This window comes from Aethalodelphis obliquidens, unplaced genomic scaffold (assembly GCF_003676395.1).
Source record: "Aethalodelphis obliquidens isolate GAN/ISIS:26980383/991018 unplaced genomic scaffold, ASM367639v1 scaffold45, whole genome shotgun sequence".
Classification (NCBI taxonomy): domain Eukaryota; kingdom Metazoa; phylum Chordata; class Mammalia; order Artiodactyla; family Delphinidae; genus Aethalodelphis; species Aethalodelphis obliquidens.
In genome coordinates this window covers 7,424,634-7,452,531 of record NW_020837989.1, presented here as the reverse complement: position 1 = coordinate 7,452,531, position 27,898 = coordinate 7,424,634, and the positions used below count along the sequence as shown (strand labels likewise).

General features: G+C 48.6%; 1 protein-coding gene across 1 annotated transcript in view; it reads right to left on the bottom strand.

The window, feature by feature from the left end:
* Nucleotides 1–23,898, bottom strand: part of CCDC69 (coiled-coil domain containing 69) — a 40,542-nt gene extending 16,644 nt beyond the window's left edge. Inside the window, exons 1-3 of the mRNA XM_027081393.1 lie at nucleotides 23,853–23,898; nucleotides 16,935–17,173; nucleotides 1,062–1,131 (exon numbers count right to left, since the gene is read on the bottom strand). Of these exons, the coding sequence (XP_026937194.1) occupies nucleotides 1,062–1,131; nucleotides 16,935–17,173; nucleotides 23,853–23,898 (355 nt within the window). The remainder of the gene's footprint in view (nucleotides 1–1,061; nucleotides 1,132–16,934; nucleotides 17,174–23,852) is intronic.
* Nucleotides 23,899–27,898: the final 4,000 nt, after the last annotated feature.

Genomic DNA, 27,898 nt, shown 5'->3' with positions numbered 1-27,898 from the left:
AAAGCCTGTGAGCAGCAATGAAGACCCAACACAGCCATAAATAAATAAATAAATAAAAGGAAATGTAGTAGTAATATTACTACAGAACTTCATAGGCCAGGTTGGGTACAAGATATGACGAGAAATGTGAGGAAAGAGGCTGTGGTCAGTCCATCAGATAGGAAGTCTGAGCCCTGGGTCCTGGGCGGAGGCGGTGGTCATGATCAGCTCTCATAAATCATCTGGCTCGGGGTCCCAAACGTTGGTCAGCAGTACCAGACTGGCCCCAACTGGGGAGAAGCTTATTAAAAAGATTTATCATCCCTAACAATGCAGAGTCTTCAGCCCCGCTCCCAGAGATCCTTATTTAGTTGGTCTGTGGTAAGGCCCCAGAATCTGTACTTTTGAAAATCACCCACCCCAGGTAATTCTTATGTACATTCAGATTGGAGAACCTCTGAATTCTGACCCAGTTGCTTATCTGGTACTTGAACTTCATCTACAATATCCCTGACAGCCTCCAGGTGTTCATGAAACACTTTCAGAGATGGAGAGCTCATCCTATTATGAAGTACCTCTGATGATGTTAAACCAACAACCACATGAAAAATCCTTTGAGATTAAACTGAATTCTGCCAGCCTGTTTCTGCTACATTGAGGCCCTAGTACTGATCTCTGGGTCACTGAACAAGCCTCATCTTTCTTCTCCATGAGGACACTTCAGTCTCTTGGAGAGAACTGTTGTGTTTTATTGCAACATCCTCTGTTTCTTTAACTGTTCCTTCAAGACATGGTTTCCAGATTCCTCACCAGCCTCATCTTTCTCCATTGTACTCTCTCCAATTGTTCTGGATTCCTCTGAAGATGTATTTTCCAGAAATAAACTCAGCACTCCAGGTGTGGTATGAATAGTCAGGAACAGGGAAGAACTATCACCTCCCTGATTTTAGACATGATACTCCTATTAATGTAACCTAAGTAAAATCTTGTGAGATAATTAAATAGCCATATCATGTCTGCTGATTATAAAGTAGGAAATCTCATAGATGTCAGGGAGGGCATTTACAGGGCTGCCTACTCACCTGTGTCACCATTGAGGGGACCCAGTTCCTGCAGCTCTGGTTTGGGAGGCTGATCTGGTCCTTGGCACCTCTGGAAGAGATGAGACAACAATGAGGATGAAGGAAGAAGGTAGGAGGTCAGTGTGAGGATGGATGCTATGGTAAGATTCTTCTAAAGGCAAGACAGGAATTCCAGTCGTGCCAAACCCGGCTCTAGGCCCAGTTCACTTAGGCTTCCTTCCTCACCATGCCGAGGCAGCACTCCCTTTGTGAGGAAAGGGTTCTCAGAGCAGAATTTCTCATCTTGGCCAGGGAAACCCTCCGCGGGGAGTTTGATGCTGGTTGGTCTCTCCTTAGATTCTTGTGATTTGGCTTGGCCACCAACCATGGGCCCCTCTCTGCCCTTATCTTCCTTCTCTAGGGACTTGGCCAGACCTTCTGCTATTACCCTCACCCCAGTTATGGCCTTTAGGTGTCTTAAAACTTCCTAACCCCCAGTTCAGAGACAATTCCCCTTCCCTCTCGGGGCTTGTGGCTACCACAACTTCCAGCCAACTTCCCTGTATTGAAAGCAGAGCATCAAAGTTCGTGCCATGTTTTACTATGCTTCTTCTCTGCTAGAAGGGCTGTTTCCCCAACTATAAGGAGACAGCAGTACTTAACGTGACAGATGGGGGTGAGATACTGCAGCCAGGATGTACCAGGCACTATGCTGTCTTATCTATACTATCTCAGGTAATCTTTAGAAGGACCCTGGGAAATACGAATGCCCCCCAATTTAAAGATGACAAGGCTGAGGCAGGTGAGGAGCCCATCAAGGTAAAGCAGGGGACAACTAGCAGAGTCAAGGATTTGAGCCATACCTAGTGGGCACTGTAACCAACCTTGGCCAGTGTGGGTTGAATCTGATCATAGGAGAGAACTGAGGCAAAAGGGCCTTCTGTACCACAAGGCAGTGTCAGTGGCTCCCAGATTTCAGTTTTCATAAATAATATTTTGAAATAGGAGAATTGATATGGGTTGACAAGAAAGGCTGCTGACAAAAATTATTTGCAGACTATCACTATCATTTCATAAAACAGAAGACATTTTAACCTTCCAAAGTATATTAAGGAAAGCTCAAGATAGTTCTTCCAGGAAAGGTGAAGTAACATCTTACTCAACGTTACACACACATTCACACCTTTCATTTTCTCATTTCACCCCAGAGAGGTGAAAAGTTGGTCAAAGTCTGGCACTGGCCACTGGACCAGGATCTGGGGTAGAAAAAAAATTTAAGCTATTTTGTATACTTTTCAAAATGCTCTAGGATGTTAGCTAGACTTATTGTGATCATTTCACAATGTATATAAATATTGAATCCTTAGGCTGTACACCTGAAATTAATATGTTACTTCTCAACTATACCTTGAAAAAGTGTTCTGATTAAAAAAAAAAGATATTCTAGGCCCCATTTAATTTTTATTAATTAAAATTTATTTATTTTTGGCTGCGTTGGGTCTTCGTTGCTGCATGCGGGCTTTCTCTGGTTGTGGTGAGCGGGGGCTACTCTTTGTTGCAGTGTGCGGGCTTCTCATTGCAGTGGCTTCTCTTGTTGCAGAGCACGGGCTCTAGGTGCGTGGGCTTTAGTAGTTGTGGTGCATAGGCTTAGTTGCTCCACAGCATGTGGGATTTTCCCAGACCGGGGCTCAAACCCGTGACCCCTGCATTGGCAGGCGGATTCTTAACCACTGTGCCACCAGGTAAGTCCCTAGGCCCCATTTTCAAAATCACTTCAATAAGTCAGCCTGTGAAAAGGCTATGAAAGCATTCAATTGTGAATTATCATTGTGAAGGAAAAGCTTTACTTTTTTCTGTAATAATAGATTGCTAAAATAAAAATTATTAACAATTTCCTGAACTTGAGAATGAATGAAATGCTGCTAGAAAGCATACTTCCGGTTGAGGAAGGAAGAGAAGGGAAGGCTTCTAGAACATTCTGCTCCTGCCCCACAGTGCCTGGCACAGGGCCTGGTGCTGTGTGAAATCCCGGCAAACTGAGCAAGGCACAGTGCTTCCCCCAGGCCCTGGTCCCCACATCTGCTCAGTGGCTGGCACGCCTGTCACCCTCCCTCCACCCACCCTGTGAAGTCTCCGCCCTCCTGCCCATGGGAGAGGGGACGCCTGGCCCAGGCACAAGCTGTCAACACAGGATTCTGGGGAAATGACAGGAGGCAGCCTCTCCACCCTGGGCTGGAGGAAGGAGGGAGATAAACACCAACGGTTGTCTTGTCCCTGTTGCCACCACTCGTTACGCTAATCTGGTCAACGTTTTTATGAGAGTGAGATTTCCAGAATTCCAGTCTTGGCTTTTCCACAAATTTGGACAAGTCTCCTTCCTCCTCCGGGCTCCCACTTCCTCCTTTGTGAAGTGGAGGTGAGGAGGTCTTAGTTTCACCCAACGACGCCCATGGCGTTCAAACGCTGAGTGTCTGATTTCAGATCCTCTCAACCGCACTGAGAGGCAAGGGTTATTACAAGGGAGGAAACTGGAGCTGGGGAGGTAAGACACCGTCTAACGGGACCTCGATGTCAAAATCAGCATAAGAACAAGGTCTCAGAACAGTATGGTTAAGAACTGTGGGAGTCTAAAATCACCCAGATCTGGATTCAAATACTAAATCCAACACTGTGTGACTACATGGCCTCTCCAAGCCTTGGTTTCCTCAGGAGGTTATTTTAAGGATTAGATGAGATAAGGCACCTATAACGTCTGGCATATTCTAAGATCTCAAACATGGCATTATGACAGTTATCACGTTATGTTTGAAAAGCACGGCAAGAGCAAAGACGCACAGCGCTTTCCTAGATCTTCTGGGCTGCCACTGGCCTCAGGTTGCCTGAAAAAAGTTCATAAAGCTCATGAGAAACTGTCTTCTCCCAAATAACCACCACAGAAGGTGGAAAACTCTTCTCCACTAACAGCTTCCAGACCTTAGGCAGGACATGGCCTTGTGCTTGAGTCTCCAGATCCTGATGGTACCCCTGCCCCCAGGATAACTCCTTCAGAATGACATTCAACACTCATAATCTGTCCACACTCTACTGTTCTCCTCTCCATTTTCTTGATATTTAAATATTGGTAAACATCTTCTTCCAATTATAGTGGTAATAAATAATACATATTTATTCATTATTGGAATATTATACTTTCTTACATCTTACTTTTTCAAATATGAGCATTTACTACATGGCATTAAATATTCTGTAAATATATTAATTTTAATGACTTGAGTATGACATCCTTACAGGTGAATTTAATCATTTAATCAATAAACCACAGTTGAATGGTTTTTTAATCCATACAACCTCCACTGGTTTTAAATCATTAATTATTACTCAATATCTAATTGAGTGTTTCATTTTCAAAATAGTTTGCAAGAATATGTTGACCGCAAAGAATTTGCTTTTTAAAAAAAATAATGCCTTCATGTATCTCCTTCCACTCTCTAACATTTCTATGAAGCTCCCACTTTGAGTAGCTTTCTGATATTTGTGATCTAACTGTAAAATGTTATTCCCTCCCACATGTGAATAAACATAAATCCAGATGTGAAAAAAAAATCCACATCTTTTTTTTTTCACATTGAGGGAAAAAAAGTTGAGGGACTTCCCTGGTGGTCCAGTGGTTAAGACTCCGCGCTCCCAATGCAGGGAGCACAGGTTCGATCCCTGGTTGGGGAACTAAGATCCCACATGCCACATGGCACAGCCAAAAAAAAAAAAATCCACTGTTGAATATATACATTATTTCCATTTTTTAATTTCCAAATCATGCTTTAGAGAACATACTGATTTATAAAATTTTTCACACATCTAAAATTACTGGCTCCGCCTGTGCTCTGCAACAAGAGAAGTCACCATAATGAGAAGCCCGGGCACCGCAATGAAGAGTAGCCCCCACTTGCCTCAACTAGAGAAAGCCCGCGTGCAGCAATGAAGACCCAATGCAGCCAAAAATAAATAAAATTTAAAAAAAAAAGAAATATAAGATTAAAAAATAATAATAATAAAATAAAATTACTGGCTCTACTCTCCAGAAAGTTCTATCAATTAACTCACCCACTAATAACACACAGAAGGCCAGTTTCACTGCAACCTTGTCTACATGGACTAGTGTCTTTTTTTTTCTTTAATTAAAAAATTTTTTTTTCATGTTGACCAATTTGCTAGGCCAAAACCAAACCAAAACAACCTACTGTGCTCCTGGCCACAAGATGCACAACCGTGTGTTCAAGACCATCCCAGCATGACACATGGTCAATAATTTCTCAGGCCTCCAGGCCCCGCTCATCTATTATTTCTACCTGGTCTCTCCCCAGGGCTGAGTTAGCTCCTGTCAGCGCTACGCTCCAGGGCCTGTTCAGACACCTATGTGAGTAGCTACCCAGTTACCTGTACTTCTGCTAGTCCAAGGGGCTCCCTGAGGACAGGGACCATTTTTGAAATCGACTTTGGATTTGCCCCAGTATCTGTTATGATGCCCAGGAATTTCCAGGCCTAATAGAGGGTCTCCTGTATTAGAACCACCTGAAGTCCTTGCTTAACACAGCTCCCAGGCCCAGTTCTAGACCTACAGCATCCGAGGGTGGTGTGTGTGTGCTGGGAAGCTCTGATCTACCAACCCATCCAGGTGATTTTGAGGCTCGCCAAAGCCTGAGGACACACAGCCCAGAGCTGAGCGGGAATCGATAAGCAACTACTGCATGGAAAATTCCCACGGTGGGGCCTTGGCTACTTCCTCCTCAGAGGTCATGCAGCAGAGTTCACCCTGCAGTGGGAGAGGACAGGAGCTGGGAGGGGGCCACAAAAATTTTCCCTTCCAAAAGCAGAGTGAGGCAGGCCTCATACTGGGAGGGGCATCCGGTCTGAGCTCTGGAAGAGGAATGGCAGCTTCCTGTGTCAATGGAAACTTGGGCGAAGAAAGCTATGAGGTGGCAGCTGGCAGCACGGGATAGAGGGAGAACCCAGGACTGGGAGAGAGGCCAGGAGACCCAGGTTCCAGCTTCACTGTGTGACTTGAGGGAAGTGCTGTCCCCTCTCTGGACCTATCTGTGATGGGTCAGGGTTGGAACAGACGTTCTCCTCAGTCCTTCTGGGCTCCAGGGCAGCCCTTCAACTAAGAGGGCTGGAAACAGGGCCCCTCTATCTTGGTGACATGCACCGTTCGGGGGCCCAGCTCCTTGCTGTCAAGCAGACCAGAGCTCTGCTCTGGGGTCAACCAGAAGCAAACCTGGTCCGCGGTAGAACATGGCTCCGAAAGCAGACAGGGTCCAGGCAGAGCATGAGGACAGGGCCCAGAGCCATGAGGAAACCAGGTAAGCTCGGACTGGGCCTGGTGAGACCCTCTCGAATATGCTTGCATTTTGGAGGGTAAACTGACCGAATGGAAGGTGTGCAAGAGTAGCTGACAGGATGTGGTAGGAGATTCAAACCAAGTGACAGGAGGGACTGTTAACAATAGTTGATCAGCCTCGAGAATAGGCAAAAAACAAAAACAAAAAGAAAAAACTCTGGACTCCGTCTTCAAACCTCTGCAGGACTGCCATGAGGTAGAAGCTGCTAGTGTGTAGTCCACAGCCTTGAAGGGCAAGATGGTGTCCAAGGACTAGAAGTTTCAAGTGCAATATGAAGAATCTCAGAACTGTCCCAAATAGAGAGAGGCTGCCTTATTGGAGGGTGGGGTGGTGGTAGTGAGCTCTCTGTCACTGGTAGCATACAAGAAGAGGCAAACTTCATTTTGCAGGTTGGACTGACTGAGTGATCTCAGAGGGCCCTCAACTCCAACCATCAATAATTCTATAAAATATCTCTGATGTTCAACAAGTAAAGACCTCTGGTAAGCATCAAGTGTTTAGCTAGTGCAGGCAGTACGTAAAACCCACCAACGTTAACAGAGTCCCAGGGGGCTCTGTTGAGTATTATTCAGGTTGCAGTACTTTGGGGTGAATTTTCATAGTCTCATACTGAAGTGTCCAGGATAGACCCCTCACTTCCCTCAAATTCCGAGCCTCATCAGGAAAGAATGAGGAAGGCAGAAGCAACTTGGATAGAAACTTCCCAGCTATTCCTTCCCTTGGGAATCCCGCTAGGATGGAAGCCAAGCCCTGAGGCTGGCTCAGCCTCTCCTGAAGACACTTGGTCTAACCTTGCTCTAGGGACCATCACTCCATCTTCTTCATGGGCCTTTAGGCATCGTGTATTTCTGATTGAACGGTGTGATTTATGGCCTCATTAATCCTGCTTAGCTTCGAGAATTTAGTAATCAAAGGACCCTTAAGAGTTCACCAAGCTCCTCTGCCATCCCCATAAACCACAGCCCTGGCTTCCCGTGGCCGCATAGTTCTGTCACACCCACCTTACTGTCACACCCAGTAAGCTGAGGAAGGCTTACTGGGACCCAGAAGACAGGGATGGAAGGGCCCCTGGAGACAGTTTATTCCAATCCTCACCTCCTATTTCCAGATGGAAAAATTGAGGCCCAGAGGGGAGGTGAGCAGTGCTTGTCAGAGGTCACAAAGCAGGGAGCAGAGCCCTAAAGGAATCCAGACTCGAGGCGGAGCCCCTTCCGCGTCCTTCGCGCACGCGCCAGATTGATCCAAGTAGCCAAACGATTAGGGGATTCTGAGCCTCAAGGGACTCATGTCACAACCCTCTGCAGTATCAGAGCTGCTTTCCGGTGTCAGAACTCAGCGTGGGTGGGGCCCCTGGCACCACCACTGGTTTCGGGATCTGAACAACCACAGCAGAGCCCATTGGCTGAGGGTAGAGGCAGGAAGGAGGTGGCGGCGGAGGCCTGTGGAGGCGGAGGCCCAAGGGGCCCCTCCAGGACTTCGGGTGGGGGAGAGGCAGGACCAAAATATTCAGGGCTGTTGAGAAATGTTAGCGTTCACACCCAAACTACAGAGCCTCGGATGTAAGAACACCATAACCACAGGCCTCAGCTTCCCCATCTCTAAGATGGGCAGAAGTATTTTGCCAAAGCAATGCCTGAATGTGATTTCACTTTCACGCGGCCAGGGATGCCAAAGATTTACTTCAACTTGTTCATTTTACACATGACGGCGTCAGCATCAGCCAGTGCCTGCCTGGGGACATACCGACGTGACCACGCAACCGAATGAAAGGTAGGAGCACCAGCCAGTACCTCTCAGCTGTGTCAGGAGGCCCCGCCTATTCTCTGAATACCTGCAATGCCCCTAGAACACCCCAAGTCAGGGGCGGATGTGGCCTCCATCCCTCCCATCTGACCAGCTGACGAAAGAGATCTCAGGGGAGGACAGAACCACTTCCCTCCCACGCACCTGCTGAGCCCACCCATGGCAGACAGTGAGCGCAGGGCCCAACCCCTCATTCACAGATGGAGGGGCTGAGGCCTAGGAAAGGGTTTCCAGTATACCACATCCCCTTCCTTCCTCCCGAGAGCCCACCTTTTCCTGTCCCGTATCAGCCTCCCAAGGGGTCTGCCAGCTCTGCTCGCCTGAGAGCGCCTGGAGCTGGCAGGAGCACTCGGTACCATCTCCAGCATTTGGGTCAGTCCGCCAGGCAGAAGGACCCTGAAGGAGTGGGACAGAAAACGGTGTCAGTGGCCACAGCGGGGGAAGGGACGGGCTGAGGGCATAGATACACAGCTGGATATCCACCTGTCTCAGCAACCCAATGGCAAACTCCCCAGTCGGAGTCCAGAGTCAGGCCCCTGACTTGCTACTTGCTTGCTGTGTGACCTTGGGGAAGCACCCTCCCCTCTCTGGGCTTCTGTTTCCTCCTCTCTCTGGCATAGAGTTGGGCAATGGGATACATCAGGGCCCTTCTGGTTTTGGTATGCTGTGGGTTGAAAAGAAGGGGCAGAGTGAGGTCACCCTGACACCTCATCCTCTATCAGTCCTGTCACGCTCGCTGGCTCCAGGCACGGCAGAGCTGACAGTTGGACACACTCAGCTGTCAGCCCCTGCATGGAGAGGGCTTCTCTGCAGGACAAGGAAGGAGGGGCCCTTGCTCAGGAGGGTCTGGGGGGTGTCCTGAACCCTTTATACCACCCTCTGTTCTTGTGCAGCTCCTGTGGAGAGGATGTAAAAGGGGGCGCTGCAGTGCCTGGAGCAGAAGATGACAGAGCCCAGCAGCCACCTCGCAAGGTACACGTGGCAAGCACCCCCACCCTGCCATAGCACGGCCAGCAGAGACCGGCAGCCATTAGCGAGGACAGTGGCTCCTCCAGGGTGCTCAGGGCGGGGTCACTTGTAACAGGGAAACGCTGGAAACCAGGCTCATATCCACAACGGGGCACCAGCTCAATACACTAAGGTATATAACACTAGGCAATGCCACTCATATGTTTAAAAAAAAACAAGTAGGAATTTACCAACAAGAGTGGAAAGCCATTTGGTAGAACATGAATAGGCAAAATAAACTATTTCTACTGTACGTAAATGCACAGGAAAAACTACCTAGAAAAGCGCACACTGATGGCAGTCAGTCATCATCTCTAGAGAAAGGACTAGAATTATTGCAGTCAAGGAGGGGGAGCTTCAGTTTTGCCTAAATTCTTAGAATTTTTCAAACAATAGTGTACTCACGTTTGACTTGCGTACAATGAGCAACAACAGGCAGAATAAATACCTCTCTTGGAACCTAAAAGCAGCCATGGCGATCATTTTACTGGTGGGGAGATCGAGGCCCGGGGGACAGAACCAGCTGAGATCACACAGCAAGTTAGTGACAGAGGCAGGAGTGGGACCCACTCCTGACCCCCGGCCCAGTGCGCTTTCCTCTGCAGATGCTGCAGCTGGTATCCAACAGCATTTGGGCCTTGTCCAAGCACCTCCTTGTTTGCAGTGCTCCCTACCTTTCTGCCAAGCCGTGGTTCCAAAGGGGAGGCACTGGGCTCTTCCTGCCCATTTCTACTGGTGGCAAGGTGGGGGAGGGGTGAGAGAGGGTGGGGAGTAATTAACCTTAAAATATATGTTTCCTAGGGCGTTGGTGACTTAAAACAACAGAAGTTTATTCTCTTCCGGTTCTGAAGGCTAGAAGTCCCAAACCGAGGTATCGGGTGGGTTGGGTCCTGCTGGAGGCTCTGAGGGAGCTTCTGTTCCATCCCTCTCTCCTAGTTTCCAGTGCTTGTCAGCAATCCTTGGCGTTCCTGGGCTTGTAGCTGCATCACTCCAATCTCTGCTTCTGTCATCACACGGCCTTCTCCCCGTGTATCTGTGTCCAAAGTTCCCTCTTCTTACAAGGACACCAGTCCTTGTGGTGGATTAGGGCCCACCATCATCCAGTATGACCTCATCTCGACTGATTACATTGGCAAAAACCCTGTTTCAAATAAGGTCATGCTCATAGGTTCTGGGTGTACATGAGTTTGGGTAGGGACACTAATCAACCCATTAAAGGGACTTCCCTGGCGGTCCAGTGGTTAAGACTCCGTGCTTCCACGGTAGGGGGTACGGGTTTGATCCCTGGTCAGGGGACTATGATCCCGCGGGCCGCGTGGCACGGCCACAAATAAACAAACATAAAAAAAATCCATTACACATAACTTGTCTGATGTCAGAGCTGTTTTCTCAAGGAGAGGGCAGGGGGTAGGGTTGCACGGGGTGGTGGAGAAATGACAAGGTTCGTTGTACACTCTGAAAAAGAACTTCACTGCTGGGGAGGAAGGAAAACTGGAAGTAGGTCAGTTTGTACATCATGTATCTGGGGGGAAAGCATGGGTGTGGGATGGATGTATTGTGAGGCATTTGGCCTAGATGTTCTGGAAGATTCAGATTTGAAAATAAAGTGACACAAGATAAATGATTTTTAAGGATTCACATTTACTTGGTGAGAAGTCGATGGCTTGTCTTCGGGTGACGGATAGATTTAGATCTATCTATGCTAAAGATAGGTGGAATTTCTCATTTGCTCTCTCTCCTTCTCTCTGCCTGGGGCGGGGCCCTGGGAGCTCCCCCTGTACCCACCTGCAGGTCCTGCTCCCTTCCTGGCCCAGTCCCTGGTCGATCAGTCATCCGGGGTGGCTCACAGTGCTCTGAGGGTGGAGGACACTGAGAGGACAAAGTGCAGGCCTTGAGGAGGGAAACCCAAGTGCACCCCGAGATGTCAGAGCCAGGACTCAGGCCATCCATCAGACTCTTCCTTTTATGGGGGCTACCCAACTTTTTCCAAGTTTGGTTTTTGAACATGAATGCTCATGAATGTTACACTGAGGTCTCTTGTAACTCTTTTTCAGGTAGATTTCAGACCTTTGCTTACTAGCCAACCTATGAACACTGAGATGTCTAGTGGCAGCCCCTCCTACCAGGAGTGTCACCATCTTGACTTATATGGCATCCTGTTTCCGGATGAACAATTTGAAGTTTTATCTTTTCGGCCCTTTTTATAATTAAAAAAACACACGTGATGACGTGAAGCATGGGCCCCAAACTCAACACCCAACTGAGGCAGCAGTGGAAGTCCTGAGGTGCCTGGGGGCATCTCAGGCTCTCAGGGACCTATGCTAGCTGATTGGGAATTCAGCTACAAAGGAACAGAATTAAAAAACATGTACATGTGCAGAAAGTGTGTTACCAAAGGTTGTGTGTCCAAGGCAAGGATTTATTAGGAATTATTCTGATGGGTTTCAGGGCACAGGGCACAGATGTCTCTTTATAACATAGAAATCTGGCACTGAACCTCACAAGGTTGTCAGAGGTCATATATATGGAAGCCTGTATTGACTTTAACTAGGATGATTTTTCCGGTGTGGGGGGGCATCGTTTGGGGGGTTGGGCAAAGCTCAGAGGCCACATACACAGCAACGTCCCCACAATGTTTGGGACAGAGGACTCAGTGCCAGGGAAAGGCAGTTTCCTTTCGTAGACCCTCTGTCCCACCCTCAGCAAAGCAAGTTCAAAGGTCAGATTTGCCCTGCTCCTACCGACCAGGTGTCAGGGGCCCTGCCTCTTGTGTACCCCATTCACCCTGACACAAGTGTCTGGCCCCCATTCACCTTCAAAACCCAGCCAAGATGACATCTCTCCCTGGAGGCCCTCCCTCCCCCAACCTCTCCCCTCTGACAAAAAGGCACAGTCTCCCGGCTTAGGAGGAAAACACAAGGGTGGGTAGGAGTGGGGAGTGTAAATGACCAAGTGTCCAAACTGGTTAAATGAGCCACAGAACATCCACGGAACATTAGGTGGCCATTAAGAATCACATTTCCGCGGACCATTTAACATGGGAGAACGCCCCCAACAAAATATTAAGTAACTAGAATATAATCATTTAAGATATATTCCCAGGGACTTCCCTGGCAGTCCAGTGGTTAAGAATCCACCTTCCAATGCAGGGGACGCGGGTTCGATCCCTGGTCGGGGAACTAAGATCCCACACGCCGCGGGGTCGCGCTACAACTACAGAGCCCACGAGCTCAGGAGCCCTCGCGCCACAACTAGAGAGAAGCCCACACGCTGCAACCAAGACCCGACGCAGCCAAAAAACAAATGCATAAATATATATCAAATAATAAATAAGATAAAATATTTCCCCAATTCTGCAAAAATAGTCACATTCACATATATCATACATGGAGGAAAACAGTAGAAAGAATGCCACTGAAATGTACACAGAGGCTACCTCTTCATGGTGAGATTAAAAACGACTTTAAAACTTCTTTATACTTTTCCAAATTCTGAAATTTTGCCTCAAACATTATAGTCATCACAATAATGAGATGTCTTGAGTGGAATCCTAAGTGCTTTCTCGTCTGAGGCTTGCGTCCCCTCTTCTATTTTCGCCACAATCGCAGCTGACCTCTGCTTGAACTACTCCAGGATGGGAAACTCACTACCCTTCTTCCTGGTGAGAAGTAGAATCTGGCTCCCTGGAGCTTCCCCTCATTGGCCACAACTCTGCCTCCTGAAACCAGAGAACAAGGCCGTGCCCTGTGCCCGTGCCTCTTGACAACACTTCAGAGGTTGGAAGGCAGTGGCCAGGCTCCAGGCTTAATCTTCCTAACCCAACAGCCTGCCAAGAACATTAACGTCCCCCTGTCTTCCGCAACCCTGTTTGCTTTCCTTGGGTACAATCCAGGCGGTGATGTCCTCACCCACATTCTGTCTTATCGAGGGTGTGCCACTTACCAGTTGGTGTATCAGGGGCTCTACTACATGCATTCTTTCATCTAATCTTAGAACCCTATGACTCAGGAGCTAACATCACACGTATTTTACAGATGAGGAAACTGAGGCACGGAAAAGCCAAGTCCCTTCCACGGTCACTTAATGGATCCATGACGGAGCCAGGACTGAAGTGGCACCTGGCCCAGAGTCGGACAGCTGAGTTAATAAATGAATATGTGGACCCAGTTCTAAAGCCCATGTCCTTAGTGTCTATGGTTTTGTTTCAGAATTAGCTGTGCCCGTGCTAGGCTCTCCCATGGTGTTCACTTCTGCATCTCTGCCTCTCACCTGGCCTGCTACAATGGAAACCCTCCTGAAGGGCTACTGACCACAGAGAACCTGTTGCGCGAGGCATGTCTCCGGGAGCAGTGCTGAGCCAGGGTCTCTGATGCGCTGCTCAGAGCTGTGGCGCCAGAGCTGAAGCCCTGGGGGCACCAGGCACACATACAGGGGACTGACCATGAGGCACTAGCTGTCCCTCCCCACGTTGGGCCCAGACAGGTAACCTGTTGGGGATGGAAGGCCCCTGCGTACTCTCCATGTCACTCCTACAGGCAAGTCCGTGGGCTTGCTTCCTCGGCCCTTCCCCTTTACGTCCGGCCTTCTCCCAAATCCTCCCAGGGATGTGGCCACATCAGCCACAGTCTCTGCCAAAAAGGGTTTCGGAAGGACCACACAATGCAGGTGGTTCTTCGGTATCCACATCCAGCCTGCTAGGCATCCTCACTCATTTTTTCACCAGGATTTCAACTTTCCCCAAAAGTCCCCGTAACAGCCCCAGGTCAGGCCTCTCCGTGGGATCTAGGACGGCTGGTCAGCTAAGGCCACCAGGCACTGTTGACCACAGGACTCAGCAAGCCCTCAGGGCCTGGCCCCTGGAGGGACCTTGAGAAGTCCTAGTGGTCAAGCCCGTCCCTAGCCAGCGGAGTCCCCGCTGAGAGCGCCGGCCTCATTCCTCACAGCTGGCCACGCCCACTCTCCACAACCAGCACTGTCACTCTGCTTCTCGGGCTCAGCCGCTGCTCAGACTGACCTTTCTACCTCGACTGGGTAACTCCTACCAAGCCTTCAACACTCAGCCACGGCGTGCTCAGCCCTCATCCAACACGCCTTCCTGCATCTCTCAAAGCCGGATGAGATACTCCTGCTGCACCCTGGGCTAACCCCTAGTCTGGCTCTCCTGTGGCCCTCATTCACTCACTCAAATATTTATGTAGCACCCGCTCTGGGCTCTGTGCGGGGCAGTGGGCACTAGCCGGGGAGGGCAGAAAACCAGGCCCCACTGCAAAGCTTGGCCACCAACTGGCTAGGGGACATCACCCCTCCCTTGAACCTCAGTCTCCTCCCCTATAAAGTGGGGAAGATTCGGCAGCTCAACCTGGCTTCCAGGCTGCCATGAGGTCGGCAGGATGTGAAAGTACTCTGTCAACTGCCACTCAGGGTGAGTCACTGTTGTCGTGACCTGAGCCTCCTGCGGTCTGAGCTCATTTTTGTACATCCCATCCTCAGAGGCCCCCTCCCCCCCAGGGGGCTGAGAGCCTACTGGGGATGAGCTTGGAAGCTCACGCCTTCTAGGGGTTGGCACTTGGATGAGAAACTGGGCAGGAGCACAGCACAAAGGGATGGAAACGGGCGTGAACTTTAAACAAAATCAGCTTATAAATCCTGCCACTCAGGGGCAGGGGCCTGGCACTGCTGGGGCAGGAAGAAAAGCCAGGCTGCTCTGAGGCAACAGGGTAAAGGCTTTAAATGCCAAAGGGCTTTGGAATCAACAAGAAGCCACTGGAAGCACCGAGTAGGGGCAGAGACAAAGAACACTGGGCTAGGGGACTGGACACCTGGGCTCTACTCTAAGTTCCTCTGTGACCTCAGTCAAGACCCTTCCTTCTCCAGGCTTTAATCTCCCATCTGTATGTTGGGTGCATCAGCCCAGGTGGTACCCAAGGCCCTTTCCCACAGGGATAGTCCCTGCTGACTTCACTTGCCCTTCACAGCTTGAGACAGGGGGTCCAGTTCAGGCTGTGCCAGGGACAGACAGGGACAGCTGGCGAGGCTTTCAGAAAGGCCACGAGGCCGGGGAACCCATGCTCACTGTGGTCTCCTCTTCTGGACTATGGAAGAGTCAAGGCCTGGAACAGGGCTCCTCCTCCAGTCTCCTCCCACCACTGTGTAGATGGAATTCACCCTTGGCCCACTTTGCAGACTGAGAGAGCAGAGAACACAAATTCTCAGACTCTTAGAAATCATCCTGCTCATCGCCCTCCCTCTCCATATAGAGGGAGAAACTGAGGCCCAGAGAGTACTAATGGCTTACTTGGGGTCACACAGGATGCTCGTGGCAGAGCTAGGATTAACGCTGAGGATCATGCCCACCTATCACCAGTTTGTTCTAAGTCTCAAGCCAGGCTCAGGTTTATGTGCGCATCATCCCGTCAGCCAGCCTCTGCTTCCACTGATGGAGGCAAGCCTCAGTTTCCCTGTTGGAGCCAGGGAAGACAGGAGGGTTTCTGGGTCAGAGCTCGGTGAGGTTTTTTGAACTGGGAAGAAAGGAAGAGCAAGGAAAGCGGAGGAGGCACTGTACTTGGGACAGAAACTCTTCTCCCTGGACTAGGCACAGGGCAGGAAATAGAATCACCCAGGTTGGGGACAGTCCTGCATTCTCAATAAGTAGAAAAGCTTGTGCTCAAGCACAGGCAACGCAGCAGACACTCAAGTTCAATGAAAAATGACTAAATAGTGTCACAGGGTGTGTGTGTGTTGGGGGGGGGGCGGCTCTTGAGGTCTCAGGGGACTGATCATCAAGTTTATAGGACCACCTATTCCCACCTGGCTGGAGGGCAGGCAGTCGTAGGAAAAAGGCTCAGGACTTGAGGGTCCTCCCTTCCCTCTCTGTGCCTCAGGGTGTCCTCTGGTTCCAGACTCTGAACCTTCTGGGCTTGTCAGAACCCAAGGGGCAGCTGGTCCCACTGCAAGAAACCCGAGTAGAGTCTCCTGGGCCCTGCCCCAGCTCGGAGGCCCCTTGGGGGAGGGACAGGAAGGGAGGGAAGGGGAGCAGAAGGCGGTAAATCTCCCCCCTCGTTGGCCCCTCCCAGCTACCCTTAGGACAGCCCACATGCACCGGCTCCGGGGCCTGAAAAGGCTCTATACCAGCACTTCTCAAACTTGTAATCACCTGGGCATCTTGTTAAAAGGTTCTATTTTAGTAAGTCTGGGGCACAGCCAGAGATTCTGCATTTCTAACAGGTCCCAGGTGATGCCGATGATGTAAAGCCGTGGACCACTCTGCGTCCGAGTAGCGGCCCTAGAGATAATCTGCCTCTTAAAGGTGGGAAAACCCAAGGCCCAGAGAGGTCGAGTCACATGTCCACGGCCACACAGCGAGCAGCCCCAGACCGAAGGAAAAGGCACCTGCCATAGGCACTAGACATTTCCCCAGCCCGCCAGCCGGAATCAGCTGCCCTTCCCGGGCCCTGGGGCCGTGTTTGTAAACTCGGCTGCCCCGCGCGGCTGAGCCCAGGGCCGTGAGGGAAAGAGCGCCGCCCGGCCGAGTCTTCCCCGCCTCCCTCCGCGCCGGCCTCTAGCTGTTCTGCGTCCGGCATCCCCGGCCGACCCGAGGGAACCCGGGACACCGAGGGTCCCCTGAGGCGGAGTGGTTCCGCACCCGCCTTCCCCTCCGAAGACAAACTTCTCCGCCGGCGCCCTTTACCTTTTTGGGGGGTTTGCAGCAGCTCAGCCTGCTGTCTCCGCAGCCCATCCTCCTCGGGGGACTCCCGGACGCCGCCTCCCAACTCCGGGGCCCCCAGAGGACCCTGCCGTTCTGGCCCCGCTGCCGGCTCCGCGCCCGCCGGCCGGGGCTGCCGGCGAGACCCTGAGACTGAACCTGGAAGCGCAGACTTGAGCGGGAGCTAGGACGGCCGCGCGCCGTAAATACTCGAAAATCAGGGCCTCAGCGAAGCCGGCTGGGCGCGCGGAGCCGCCGCCTGAGCAGGTGACCAGAATCCTTGTAAATGATAGAAAACTCGGGCCAGGGCCGAAAAGATCCCTACGATCAATGGATTCCTTTCCAGGCCCGCAGCAGAGAAAAGGCCAGGAAAAAAAAAATTAAAACAATTATTTAGTAAACGCAACAGCTACCATTTATTGAGTTGTCTCTGTCCCGGCTTCTCTGCACATATTATTTCGATTTCTTGCAATCTCCTTGCAACAAAGGTATTAGTTCCTCCATTTTACAGGTGAGGAAAATCAGGCTCCGATATGTGATTTACCTAAGCTCACAAAGCTAGTAAGTATCAGAGCCCAGATAAAAATCCAGTTCTAACTCCAGAACCTAAGCTTCCAACCATTTCCCTACAAATACATAATAATGGGAAGTTTAATTGTAATGCCTCCCCACTTCTGGGTCCACAGCTCCTTCCAGCTCACAAACACCTGTAATATTCTACTCTATCCATTTTGAATCGATGTTGCCCATCACAACTTCGTGAGGCAGACAGGCAGATGCAGGGAGAAAAAGGGATGTAACATGTCAGAGTCTGGAAAAAAGAACTTTTGTTTACCCTTGCTTTGTTACTAGCTGAGGTTTCTGGGAGTGGCAATGCAGGAAAAAGACACCTAACTTTGAAAATCAGTGTGAGTGTGTACCACTTGGAAAGATGTGCTGATGAAAGGGACTTACAGTCTTGAAAGGGAAAAGAAAGTGAGACCACTACAGAACTTCCCCCTCCACAGAGTAAAAACCCAATTGCAGCAGGTTCAAAGAAAGGAAACTGAGGACACAGGTGATATTAGTTTCTCGGGAAGAAGAATAAGACGGTGGTTCACAAGGTGTGGCCCCCAGATCAACAGCATAAGCACTACCAGAAATCTTTGATAGAAATACAAATTCTCAGACCCCACCCAGACCTACAGATCCTAAACCCTGGAGACGGGGCTCAGCAATCTCTAGCTTCCTAAGCCCTCCCAGTGATCCTGAGCCATGCTTATGTGTGAGAACCACTGCTGTAGGACGCGCTGAACGGGTAATGAGGAAAGAGTATCTATTTAAATGAACAATGATTATGAAACAGTGCTCATGATTTACTAAAAACCCAAACCAACAAACAAGCAAAAAACCAGAACAAAGTAAATATCCAAGAAAAGGAGCTTGGTTAAAAAAATTATGATATATCCATAAAAATAGAATATCATGTAACCTGCTAATATACTTATGAGGATGAGGTTTTTAAATGTCATAAAATGTAACAAATTCATTCTTATTTTTAAAAAGTGTTCATAGTGATTACCTATGAACACCCTCTCATGAGGGTGAGAGTTTGGATATTCATTTTCTTATGTTAAAAAAATGAGTATACACTTCTATTATAATAAGAAAATTATTGTCATAATAAGAAAAATGTTCTCGAAAAAATATGTTTTTAGGGCTTCCCTGGTGGCGCAGTGGTTAAGAATCCGCCTGCCAATGCAGGGGACACGGGTTCAAGCCCTGGTCCGGGAAGATCCCACATGCCGCGGAGCAACTAAGCCCGTGTGCCACAACTACTGAGCCCACGTGCCACAACTAGAAGCCACCGCAGTGAGAAGCCCACACACTGCGCAGCAACGAAGACCCAATGCAACCAAAAATAAATAAATTTTTAAAATACATATGTTTTTAAACCCAGGCATGAGATTGAGACTAGTTTTTCACCATCAAGTGGGTAAGGATGTGAAATCCCAAGGAAATAGACAATGATTGTGAGGAGCTAGGTAGGAAAGCAGTGTAAAGGACAAACAGGGCCAAAAATGTGTAGGGAGATCATAACCAGTAATGTCTTGGGTGATCCTGAACCTGTTGTTTCTCTTTTTGGAGAGTTTCCCATCTGAACATCGAAGAGTTGAACTTTCTAAAAATGATCTGGAATTTTAATGTCAGCAGTTGGAATCAGTAACTTGGGCTGGTGGGTAGGAACCAGGAAGGCAAATTCTGTTCCCAGAGACTCTGTTCTCAGGAGCTCTTGCCTCCGGCTTCTTTAAGCTTCCTGGGAGACAAGGCTCAGATTTCCTATGTTCACACAACTGGCTTTTTGGTTATGTGCTTTGAAGTTCCACCTGAGAAAAAACCCTAAGGAGTTTTTTTTTTTTTTTGCTTTAGGAACTTGAGTTTAAATAAGTTACTAATGAGATTTCTGGTGGTGGTCGTGCCAGTCAGGTTACGTAAGGTTTTGCTGCAGTGATGAAAAACATGCAAATCTCAGCAACTTATGAGTGAAGCTAAGTTTTGCTCACACGACCCGTCTAGCAAGGGGAGGCCGAGGGCTCTGCTTCACAGAGATATCCGACACCATTCTAAGTTGGGATGGATGCAGCCATCCCAACTCCATGGCTTCAGGGTTTGCCAGGCCAAGAGAAGACAGTGTATGGAGAATGGTGCATGGGGTCTTAAATTCTTCCACTCAGGAGTGACACACATTAAGTCCACTCACATTTTATTGGCTAAAGCAAGTCGCATGGTCATGCACAACTTCAAGGGGATGGAGAAGTGTAATGTGTGCCCAGAAGGAGAAGAGAACCAGAAATACTGGTGAACAGCAGAAATGTCTACCACAGTTAGCCATCAACAAGCAGGTACTATGATGTGCCCATTTCTTGGGCAAGTAGGGTAACTAACTCATCCTGGTCTGCTCAGGATTTCCCCACTTTCAGCACTGAAAGTCCCATGTCTCAGGAAACTCCTCAGTCCTAGGCACACTGGGATGGTTGGTCACCCTATGGGCAAGGACAGTGAAGACTCAGTTCTTATCTTGAATTAGTTATAATCTATTTTCTTGACATTAGACCTATACATAGGAAAAAGATGGGAAACTTACAAAAACAGGTTACAAAGCAAATGTCAAGTTGAATATTGCATGCAGGAAGTATTAGCATTAAAAGGAGATAAGAGACAGTGGTGGATGGGGATGGGAAAGGAAGACTTCCTGGAGAAATACTAAAGCCAAAAGCCATTCATGGCAAAAGGAATCCTAGAATCTCAGGCTGGGATGGGATCTGATGCTTCACTTCTGTTGCTTCTAACTCAGATAAATCTCTTTTATAATTTCCCTTCTATAATTACCTTTCCTACTGTATTTGTGCAGCCTATGTTTGAATACTTCCAGTGATGGGGAAATCACTACCTATCCTTCCATATCTAGGGGGAAGAGGAGAAGCAGGAAGGAGTAATCACAAGAGGGAGGAACAGCATGGGTCAAGTCGGGGTAGAGTGTGGAGGCTGGGGAGTTGGGGAAAAAGGAGGAATTAGTGTTGGTGACTAAGTTGTGTGTAAAGGGACAAAAGTGGAGGATGGGGTGAGCAATTTTGGGGAAAGATTGGAAAGAACAATATGGGAATTATCTTGAACACCTTTCATATGAAAAGTACAATATACTCACACATAAAAAGTTTCGCCTAGAATTTCAGGAATTTCAGGGCTCCCTGCAGCCCACACAGTGGGGCTGTGTGTGGATCCCAGGTTAAGAACCTCTCAATGCAATGGTCACTAAACATCATTCTAGCCCTGAAAGCTTTCTCTGTGTGGGTTCCGACTGAGCCCAATTGTTTCCCAAACATGTTGTCTGCCCAGAGTACTTTCTTCACTATCCACCTGTGTGAGTTACCATTCTACCTGTACATCAGGAAAAAACTCAAATGCCCTCTCCTGACAAAAGCCCTGCAGCACCTGTTCTACAACTCTTTTACTTGTTTGTGTGCTCTGTGAGTCCTCCCTAATGGACTACGGGTTACACAGCTCTGCCTCCTGCCTCCTTATACCACCTGGTCCTTAGTAGGTCATGGCAGAGACTTCCAGTCACCTTACTCAACTTCCATTCTTCTCTCTTCCTTAGTGATGGAATCCTGATAGTCTCTGGGTCAGGGGTGTGCTACTTCCTCAGCTTCACTTGCATCAAGGGGTGCTCAGTGATATGTAAGGGGGCATTACTGGTTGGGGCTTCCAGGACAACTTTTAACAGAAGAATGACTCAGCTGGGAGCAGGTCTCCCCCTTTTCTTGCCCCCGCTTTTCCTGCCTGGAATACAGACATGATGGAATACAGCCATTTTATTACCCTGAGCAAGAAGGTGGAAGGAGCCTTGATCTCTGATGAACTGATGGAGCCCCAGTCCCAGCTTTTTTTTTTTTTTTTTTTTTTTGCGGTACGCGGGCCTCTCACTGCTGTGGCCTCTCCCGTTGCGGAACACAGGCTCCGGACGCGCAGGCTCAGTGGCCATGGCTCACGGGCCCAGCCGCTCCGCGGCATGTGGGATCTTCCCGGACCGGGGCACGAACCCGTGTCCCCTGCATCGGCAGGCGGACTCTCAACCACTGCGCCACCAGGGAAGCCCCCAGTCCCAGCTTTGATCAACCACTTCCTAATATTTTCACGTAATAGAATAAACAACAAATTTGTTTAAGCCACCGCCACTGAGATCACTGCCACTGAGATTCTGTCCCTAGCAGCAGAATGCAATTTCTAACCAATTCATAGGTCACTAATTAACGTTTGTTATATTGAATTTAATTAGAATAATTTACTCTTGGAGATACTGTATGTACCCCAGCTTCAGTTCTGGAAGTGGGACACGAGGCTCTGCTGAGAAAGTTATCCTGGATTTGCCAGACTCTTGATGGAAATGTTGGTTTTGACAACTTCCTCCTGGAAATATATGTAAGAGAAGGAAATGAGAGGGGACCTAAAATTGTCGAGTTCTTAGGCTTCTATTGGAGTGTTTCTCAGGGAACGGGCAGGCTCATGCGCTTCAGAATCACCTGGATCCTTTTCCCATCTATTCCGTCAGGCCCTGGAGGGCTGAGTCTGAGGAATTTTCACAATAACATTTGAAGCTTATTGCTCCGGTTGTTGTGGTAGGTTATCTCACCAGGGAATCAAATTATTACATTAATTATATCGAATTGTGTTGAACTGAATTAATAGGGAGGTCCTTGGAAAGGAGAATTGAGTCTGAGTAATGCTAATGAGCAAGAAGCCATCCCTGCCTATTTTCCCAGAAGACCTGTGGCTTGGGTCTTGGGGCTGCCTTGGGAGAGGAGGCAAGATTCACTTTACCACTTTCTTTATGCCAAGAGTGAATTCATGCCACCAATCATTGGTTAATGCTTTCTCTGTTCGATGAAGTTTGGATGGAGGTCTTCAAGGAGCTTCTGTGGTGATGCAGATTAGGAGGGTACAGAGCATCACCTAGGGATTCTAGGGAAAATTACACATCACCTCTTTAAGTGGGCTCTAGGGTCTGGAGGCCGCTAGTAAACATTTCTTTACATCAGTAGTTCTCAAAATGTGGTCTGGGGATCAGCAGCATCGGCATCTCTTGGAAATGGTTAGAAATGCAAATTTGGGGGCTCCACCCCAGACGAGCTGCCTCAGAAACACTGGGTATGGGGCCCAGGAATCTGTGTTTTATGAGTCCTCCAGGTAATTCTGATGTGTGCTTATGTTTGAGCTACTTTCAACCTTTATGTCCTCCTGCCAGCCATTTAAAAAAAATTAATTTTAGGGCTTCCCTAGTGGTGCAGTGGTTGAGAGTCCGCCTGCCGATGCAGGGGACACGGGTTCATGCCCCGGTCTGGGAAGATCCCACATGCCACGGAGCGGCTGGGCCCGTGAGCCGTGGCCGCTGAGCCTGTGCCTCCGGAGCCTGTGCTCCGCAACGGGAGGGGCCACAGCAGTGAGAGGCCCGCATACTGCAAAAAAAAAAAAAAAATTAATTAATTTTATTTATTTATTTTTGGCTGTTGGGTCTTCGTTGCTGCACACGGGCTTTCTCTAGTTGCGGCGAGTGGGGGCTACTCTTCGTTGTGGTGCGCGGGCTTCTCATTGCTGTGGCTTCTCTTGTTGCGGAGCACAGGCTCTAGGCGCACGGGGTTCAGTAGTTGTGGCACGCAAGTTCAGTAGTTGTGGTGCGCGAGTTCAGTAGTTGTGGCGCATGGGCTCTAGAACTCAGGCTCAGTAGCTGTGGCACATGGGTTTAGTTGCTCCACAGCATGTGGGATCTTCCCGGACCAGGGATCGAACCCATGTGCCCTGCATTCGTAGGCGGATTCTTAACCACTGCACCACCAGGGAAGTCCCTGTCATCCATTTTTTAATGGGCACAGAGATGAGAGATGGAGTGAGGTCCTGGGCTCAGTGAGTCTCCAGTAAGCCCCATTTTCCATGTTTGAGACATCCTTGGCTGGGCTGAGTGTCTGGTTTCCAGGCCACTCCTAACCGTGCCCTTCCTGTGACACACAGAGGACTGTTCCATGGGTTCTGAGCCAGGCCCTGAGCCATCTCACATCTAGGGACTAAGGGTGAGTCCTTCCAGATAGAGTCCCCTGATGATCAGCTTGTTCGTTTAAATGTAATTGAATCATGGGACTTCCCTGGTGCTCCAGTGGCTAAGGCTCCACGCTCCCAATGCAGGGGGCCCGGGCTCTATCCCTGGTCAGGGAACTAGATCCACATGCCGCAACTAAGAGTTCGCATACCGCGACGAAGATCCCGCATGCCACAACTAAGACCCGGCACAGCCAAATAAATAAATATCAAAAAATTTAAAAAATGTAATTGAATGAGCAGGACTTCAACACTAGCTGAGCTTTCCGGGCCTACCTATATCAAGGATGGATATTGACTTGTCTGGCTGGAAGTCGGCCATCTACCTGTCCCCTCCTGTATGCCCCAGACTGTTTGCACCTTCCGCACGTTCCCACCCAACATCATGTTCTCAATTCCATTTGGTTCCAAACAAACTTACTGTATATTTTTAGTGCAATCCCAGTTTCCACCAGCCCATCTCATTTGAAAAATGAATATTTTTCCACCTATATCATTTGCTATGTAATCAAAATTTAAGCAACCCTTTTTGAACAGATAACTGCCCTAAACCTCTCCTTTCTGGAAAACTCGTGTTTCCTGCCCTGTGCCACCTTCCTTGCTCCACTCCAATGGGAGCATCTTACCCACAGGGAACTAACTGCAGGGAGAGTTGGAAGATGGTGAGGCAGGGACTGTTTTCCAAGTCAAAAATTGGAGCACACGATTTAACAAAGGAATTTGTGACATTTATATTCTTTATTGACCTGATTCTATTCATTTACTCTTTGCCAACATATTGGAATTTCTAGGACAGCTAAACGGTTTATGGGGACAAGGAGGTGGAATATTTGTAAACGGGAACAGAACACATGAGAAGCATGATCCAGCTCCAAGGCTTAAAACCTAACTGTCTACAAGGCTGGGCAGGTACGTAAATGAGAAGAGGGCATAAGACAGGGGTGGGGTTAAACTGGGGCCACACACCCCTCTAAAAGGAGCACAAGTGGATGTGTTGCGGTGGATGGTTGTTAGAAGGAAGTGAAACTCCAAGCTGGCCTGACCTTCCGATTTGTCAAGAGAAATTAGAAATCTGGGGGTTTTTTTTAATGTAAAATTTCTCTCTCTCTCTCTCTCTCTCTTTCACACACACACACACACACACACCCCATCATGCAAGCTAAACAAAATATTTGCAGGAGGTTACATAGCTTCTGGTTTAGGTAGACAAATAATGTAACAAGGGGTATGGAAAAATACCATGGAAGCAAAAGGAGTAACGAACTCTATCTGGGAGGAAAGGGAAGGGCAGGCTTCCTCAGGGATGTGATGGTTGACCTGGGCTGTGTAGATTAGGCCAGGATTCTTCTTGTCAAGAAAGTGGGGAAGTGTAACTCTGTGAGGGGATGACTGTGTTAACTTACATTATTGTGCTGATCATTTTGCAATATATATATATATATATATATACACACACACATACATACTTATGTATACATATATGTATAAAATTTTAAAAAAAAGAAAGTGGAGAGAACATGCGTGCCCAGTGAGCAGTACTGCATTGGTTTTTAGGGGGGCTCAGCCACTCTGTGTGGCTGGAGTACTGGGTGAGGTTAGGGAAGGAGTGGGACACAGATGGAGAGGACAGCCTCGAAGGCCCTTCTCATGCCGCATGTGGGATCTTAGTTCCCCGACCAGGGAATGAACCCATGACCCCTGCAGTGAAAGCGCAGAGTCTTAACCACTGGACCGCCAGGGAGGTCCCTGACCAAGACATTCTTTTTTTTTTTTTAACATCTTTATTGGAGTATAATTGCTTTACAATGGTGTGTTAGTCTCTGCTGTATAACAAAGTGAATCAGCTATACATATACATATATCCCCATATCTCTTCCCTCTTGCATCTCCCTCCCTCCCACCCTCCCTATCCCACCCCTCTAGGTGGTCACAAAGCACCAAGCTGATCTCCCTGTGCTATGCGGCTGCTTCCCACTAGCTATCTATTTTACATTTGGTAGTGTATATATGTCCATGCCACTCTCTCACTTTGTCCCAGCTTACCCTTCCCCCTCCCCGTACCCTCAAGTCCATTCTCTAGTAGGTCTGCGTCTGTATTCTCATCTTGCCCCTAGGTTCTTCTGACCATTTTTTTGGTTTGCTTTTTAGATTCCATATATATGTGTTAGCATACGGTATTTGTTTTTCTCTTGCTGACTTACTTCACTCTGTAGGACAGACTCTAGGTCCGTCCACCTCACTACAAATAACTCAATTTCGTTTCTTTTTATGGTTGAGTAATATTCCATTGTATATATGTGCCACATCTTCTTTACCCATTCATCTGTTGATGGACACTTAGGTTGCTTCCATGTCCTGACTACTGTAAATAGAGCTGCAATGAACGTTGTGGTACATGAGTCTTTTTGAATTATGGTTTTCTCAGACGTTCTTACTTTATCCTGTGGGCAATGGGAGTGGCACGATCAGATTGGCATTATTCACGGTCACTCTGGGGACTCAGGTGGAGGGCAGACAGAAAGTTCTGTCCTGGAGCCGTCAAACATCTCCTGGAATGGTTCAGTAGGGAACCGGGGCGGTTTCTAAAGGCACTTCGGTCCAGAAGGCCTGCAGCCCTCAGGTCCAACTCTGGCCCTGCCCCCACTGGGCTCCCAGCCTAAGATACTATGGTAATGAGGCAGGTACTGCAAAGGAGGCAGCGGAGCTTGGGTGCCGTGGGGTAGGCAGTGGGCAGTTTCCTTTCCTCTTGGCCTGGGAAGTGGCTGTAGCAGCCAGCAGTGCTGTGGTTACCAGGGCCTTGGGTTTCAACACGTTTGTTTTTGAAGAAACGTTGCAATACCTTTTAAATCAGCGCCTTGGACAGGATCCAAGGACAGTGGCAAGGACCAGCCTCTGTGGTACTTCTTAAAGAAGTAGCTGCAGAGGGAGGGAGCCTCGGAACCTGGATTGCTGGGAGAGCCCGAGTTCAGGCAGGGCTTGGAAGGTGGGCAAGGTGGAAGGAGATCAGATCTCCAGGTCACCCCATTTCCACTCTTCCTTCCTTAGGACACTTTTGCATCCAGAGCACTTGAAGATGAACAGTGTTCCGAGCTGTCCTGGAAAACCAGAACTAGTGGGTAGGGTAGCCCAGGAATGTGGGGTCCAGCTCCTTGGGAAGGAAGACCTTCCAACTGGTCCAAGATTCAGGGGTCTGGCTTGACAGGGAGTGAGGTCCCCATTGTGGGAGGTATGCAAGGAGAGGCTAACATTGATAGGGCATGTTGGAGAAAGTACTGCAAGGGCCTGCTGAGATAGGGGTCCTGGGGGAATGGGTGCTCAGATCCACTGTGATTGTGACTGGAAGGGGTATTTATTGTGGTCCCCCTTCAGAGACAGTAGTTCTTCCTCAAAGGAATCAAGATTGGCATTCAAGGGGTTTCCCTGGTGGCGCTGTGGTTGAGAGTCCGCCTGCCGATGCAGGGGACATGGGTTCATGTCCCGGTCTGGGAAGATCCCCCATGCCGCGGAGCAGCTGGGCCCGTGAGCCATGGCCGCTGAGCCTGCACGTCTGGAGCCTGTGCTCCGTAACGGGAGAGGCCACAACAGTGAGAGGCCCGCGTACTGCAAAAAAAAAAAAAAAAAAAAAAGATTGGCATTCAAGAGACTTTCATTCTAGTACACGTTGATGGGAATGTAAAATGGTACAGTCCCTATGGAAAACAATGTGGACAGTTCTCAAAAAATTAAAAAATATGGTAATATGATCCAGCAGTCTCACTTCTGGGTATATAGCCAAAAGAATTGAAATCAGGACCATGAAGAGTTATCTGCACTCCCAATGTTCACTGAAACATTATTAACAAAAGCCAAGATATGGAAACACCCAAATGTCCACTGACAGATAAATGGTTGTATGCATACAACCAAAGTTTAGTTAGCCTTTAAAGAGAGAAATTCTGCCACTTGTGACAACATGGCTGAACCTGGAGGACATTATGCTAAATGAAATAAACCAGGCACAGAAGGATACTGCATGATTCCACTTGTATCTCAAACAGTCTCAGAGAAGCAGGGAAAGGTGGTTCTAGAGATCTGTGGTACAACATAGGGTCTGCAGTTAACAATACTAAAGTATTGTGCTCTGAAACACTTGTTAAGAGAGTGGATCTCATGTTTCGTGTTCTTACCACAAAAACGAAACCAAAAAACAAAGGGGCACAAGGAAACTTTCGGAAGTGATGGCCATGTCTATTACCTTGCCTGTGGTGATGGTATCAGGGGTGCGTGCATATGTCCAAACTCATCTAATCATGTATGTTAAATATGTACCTTTTTTTTATATA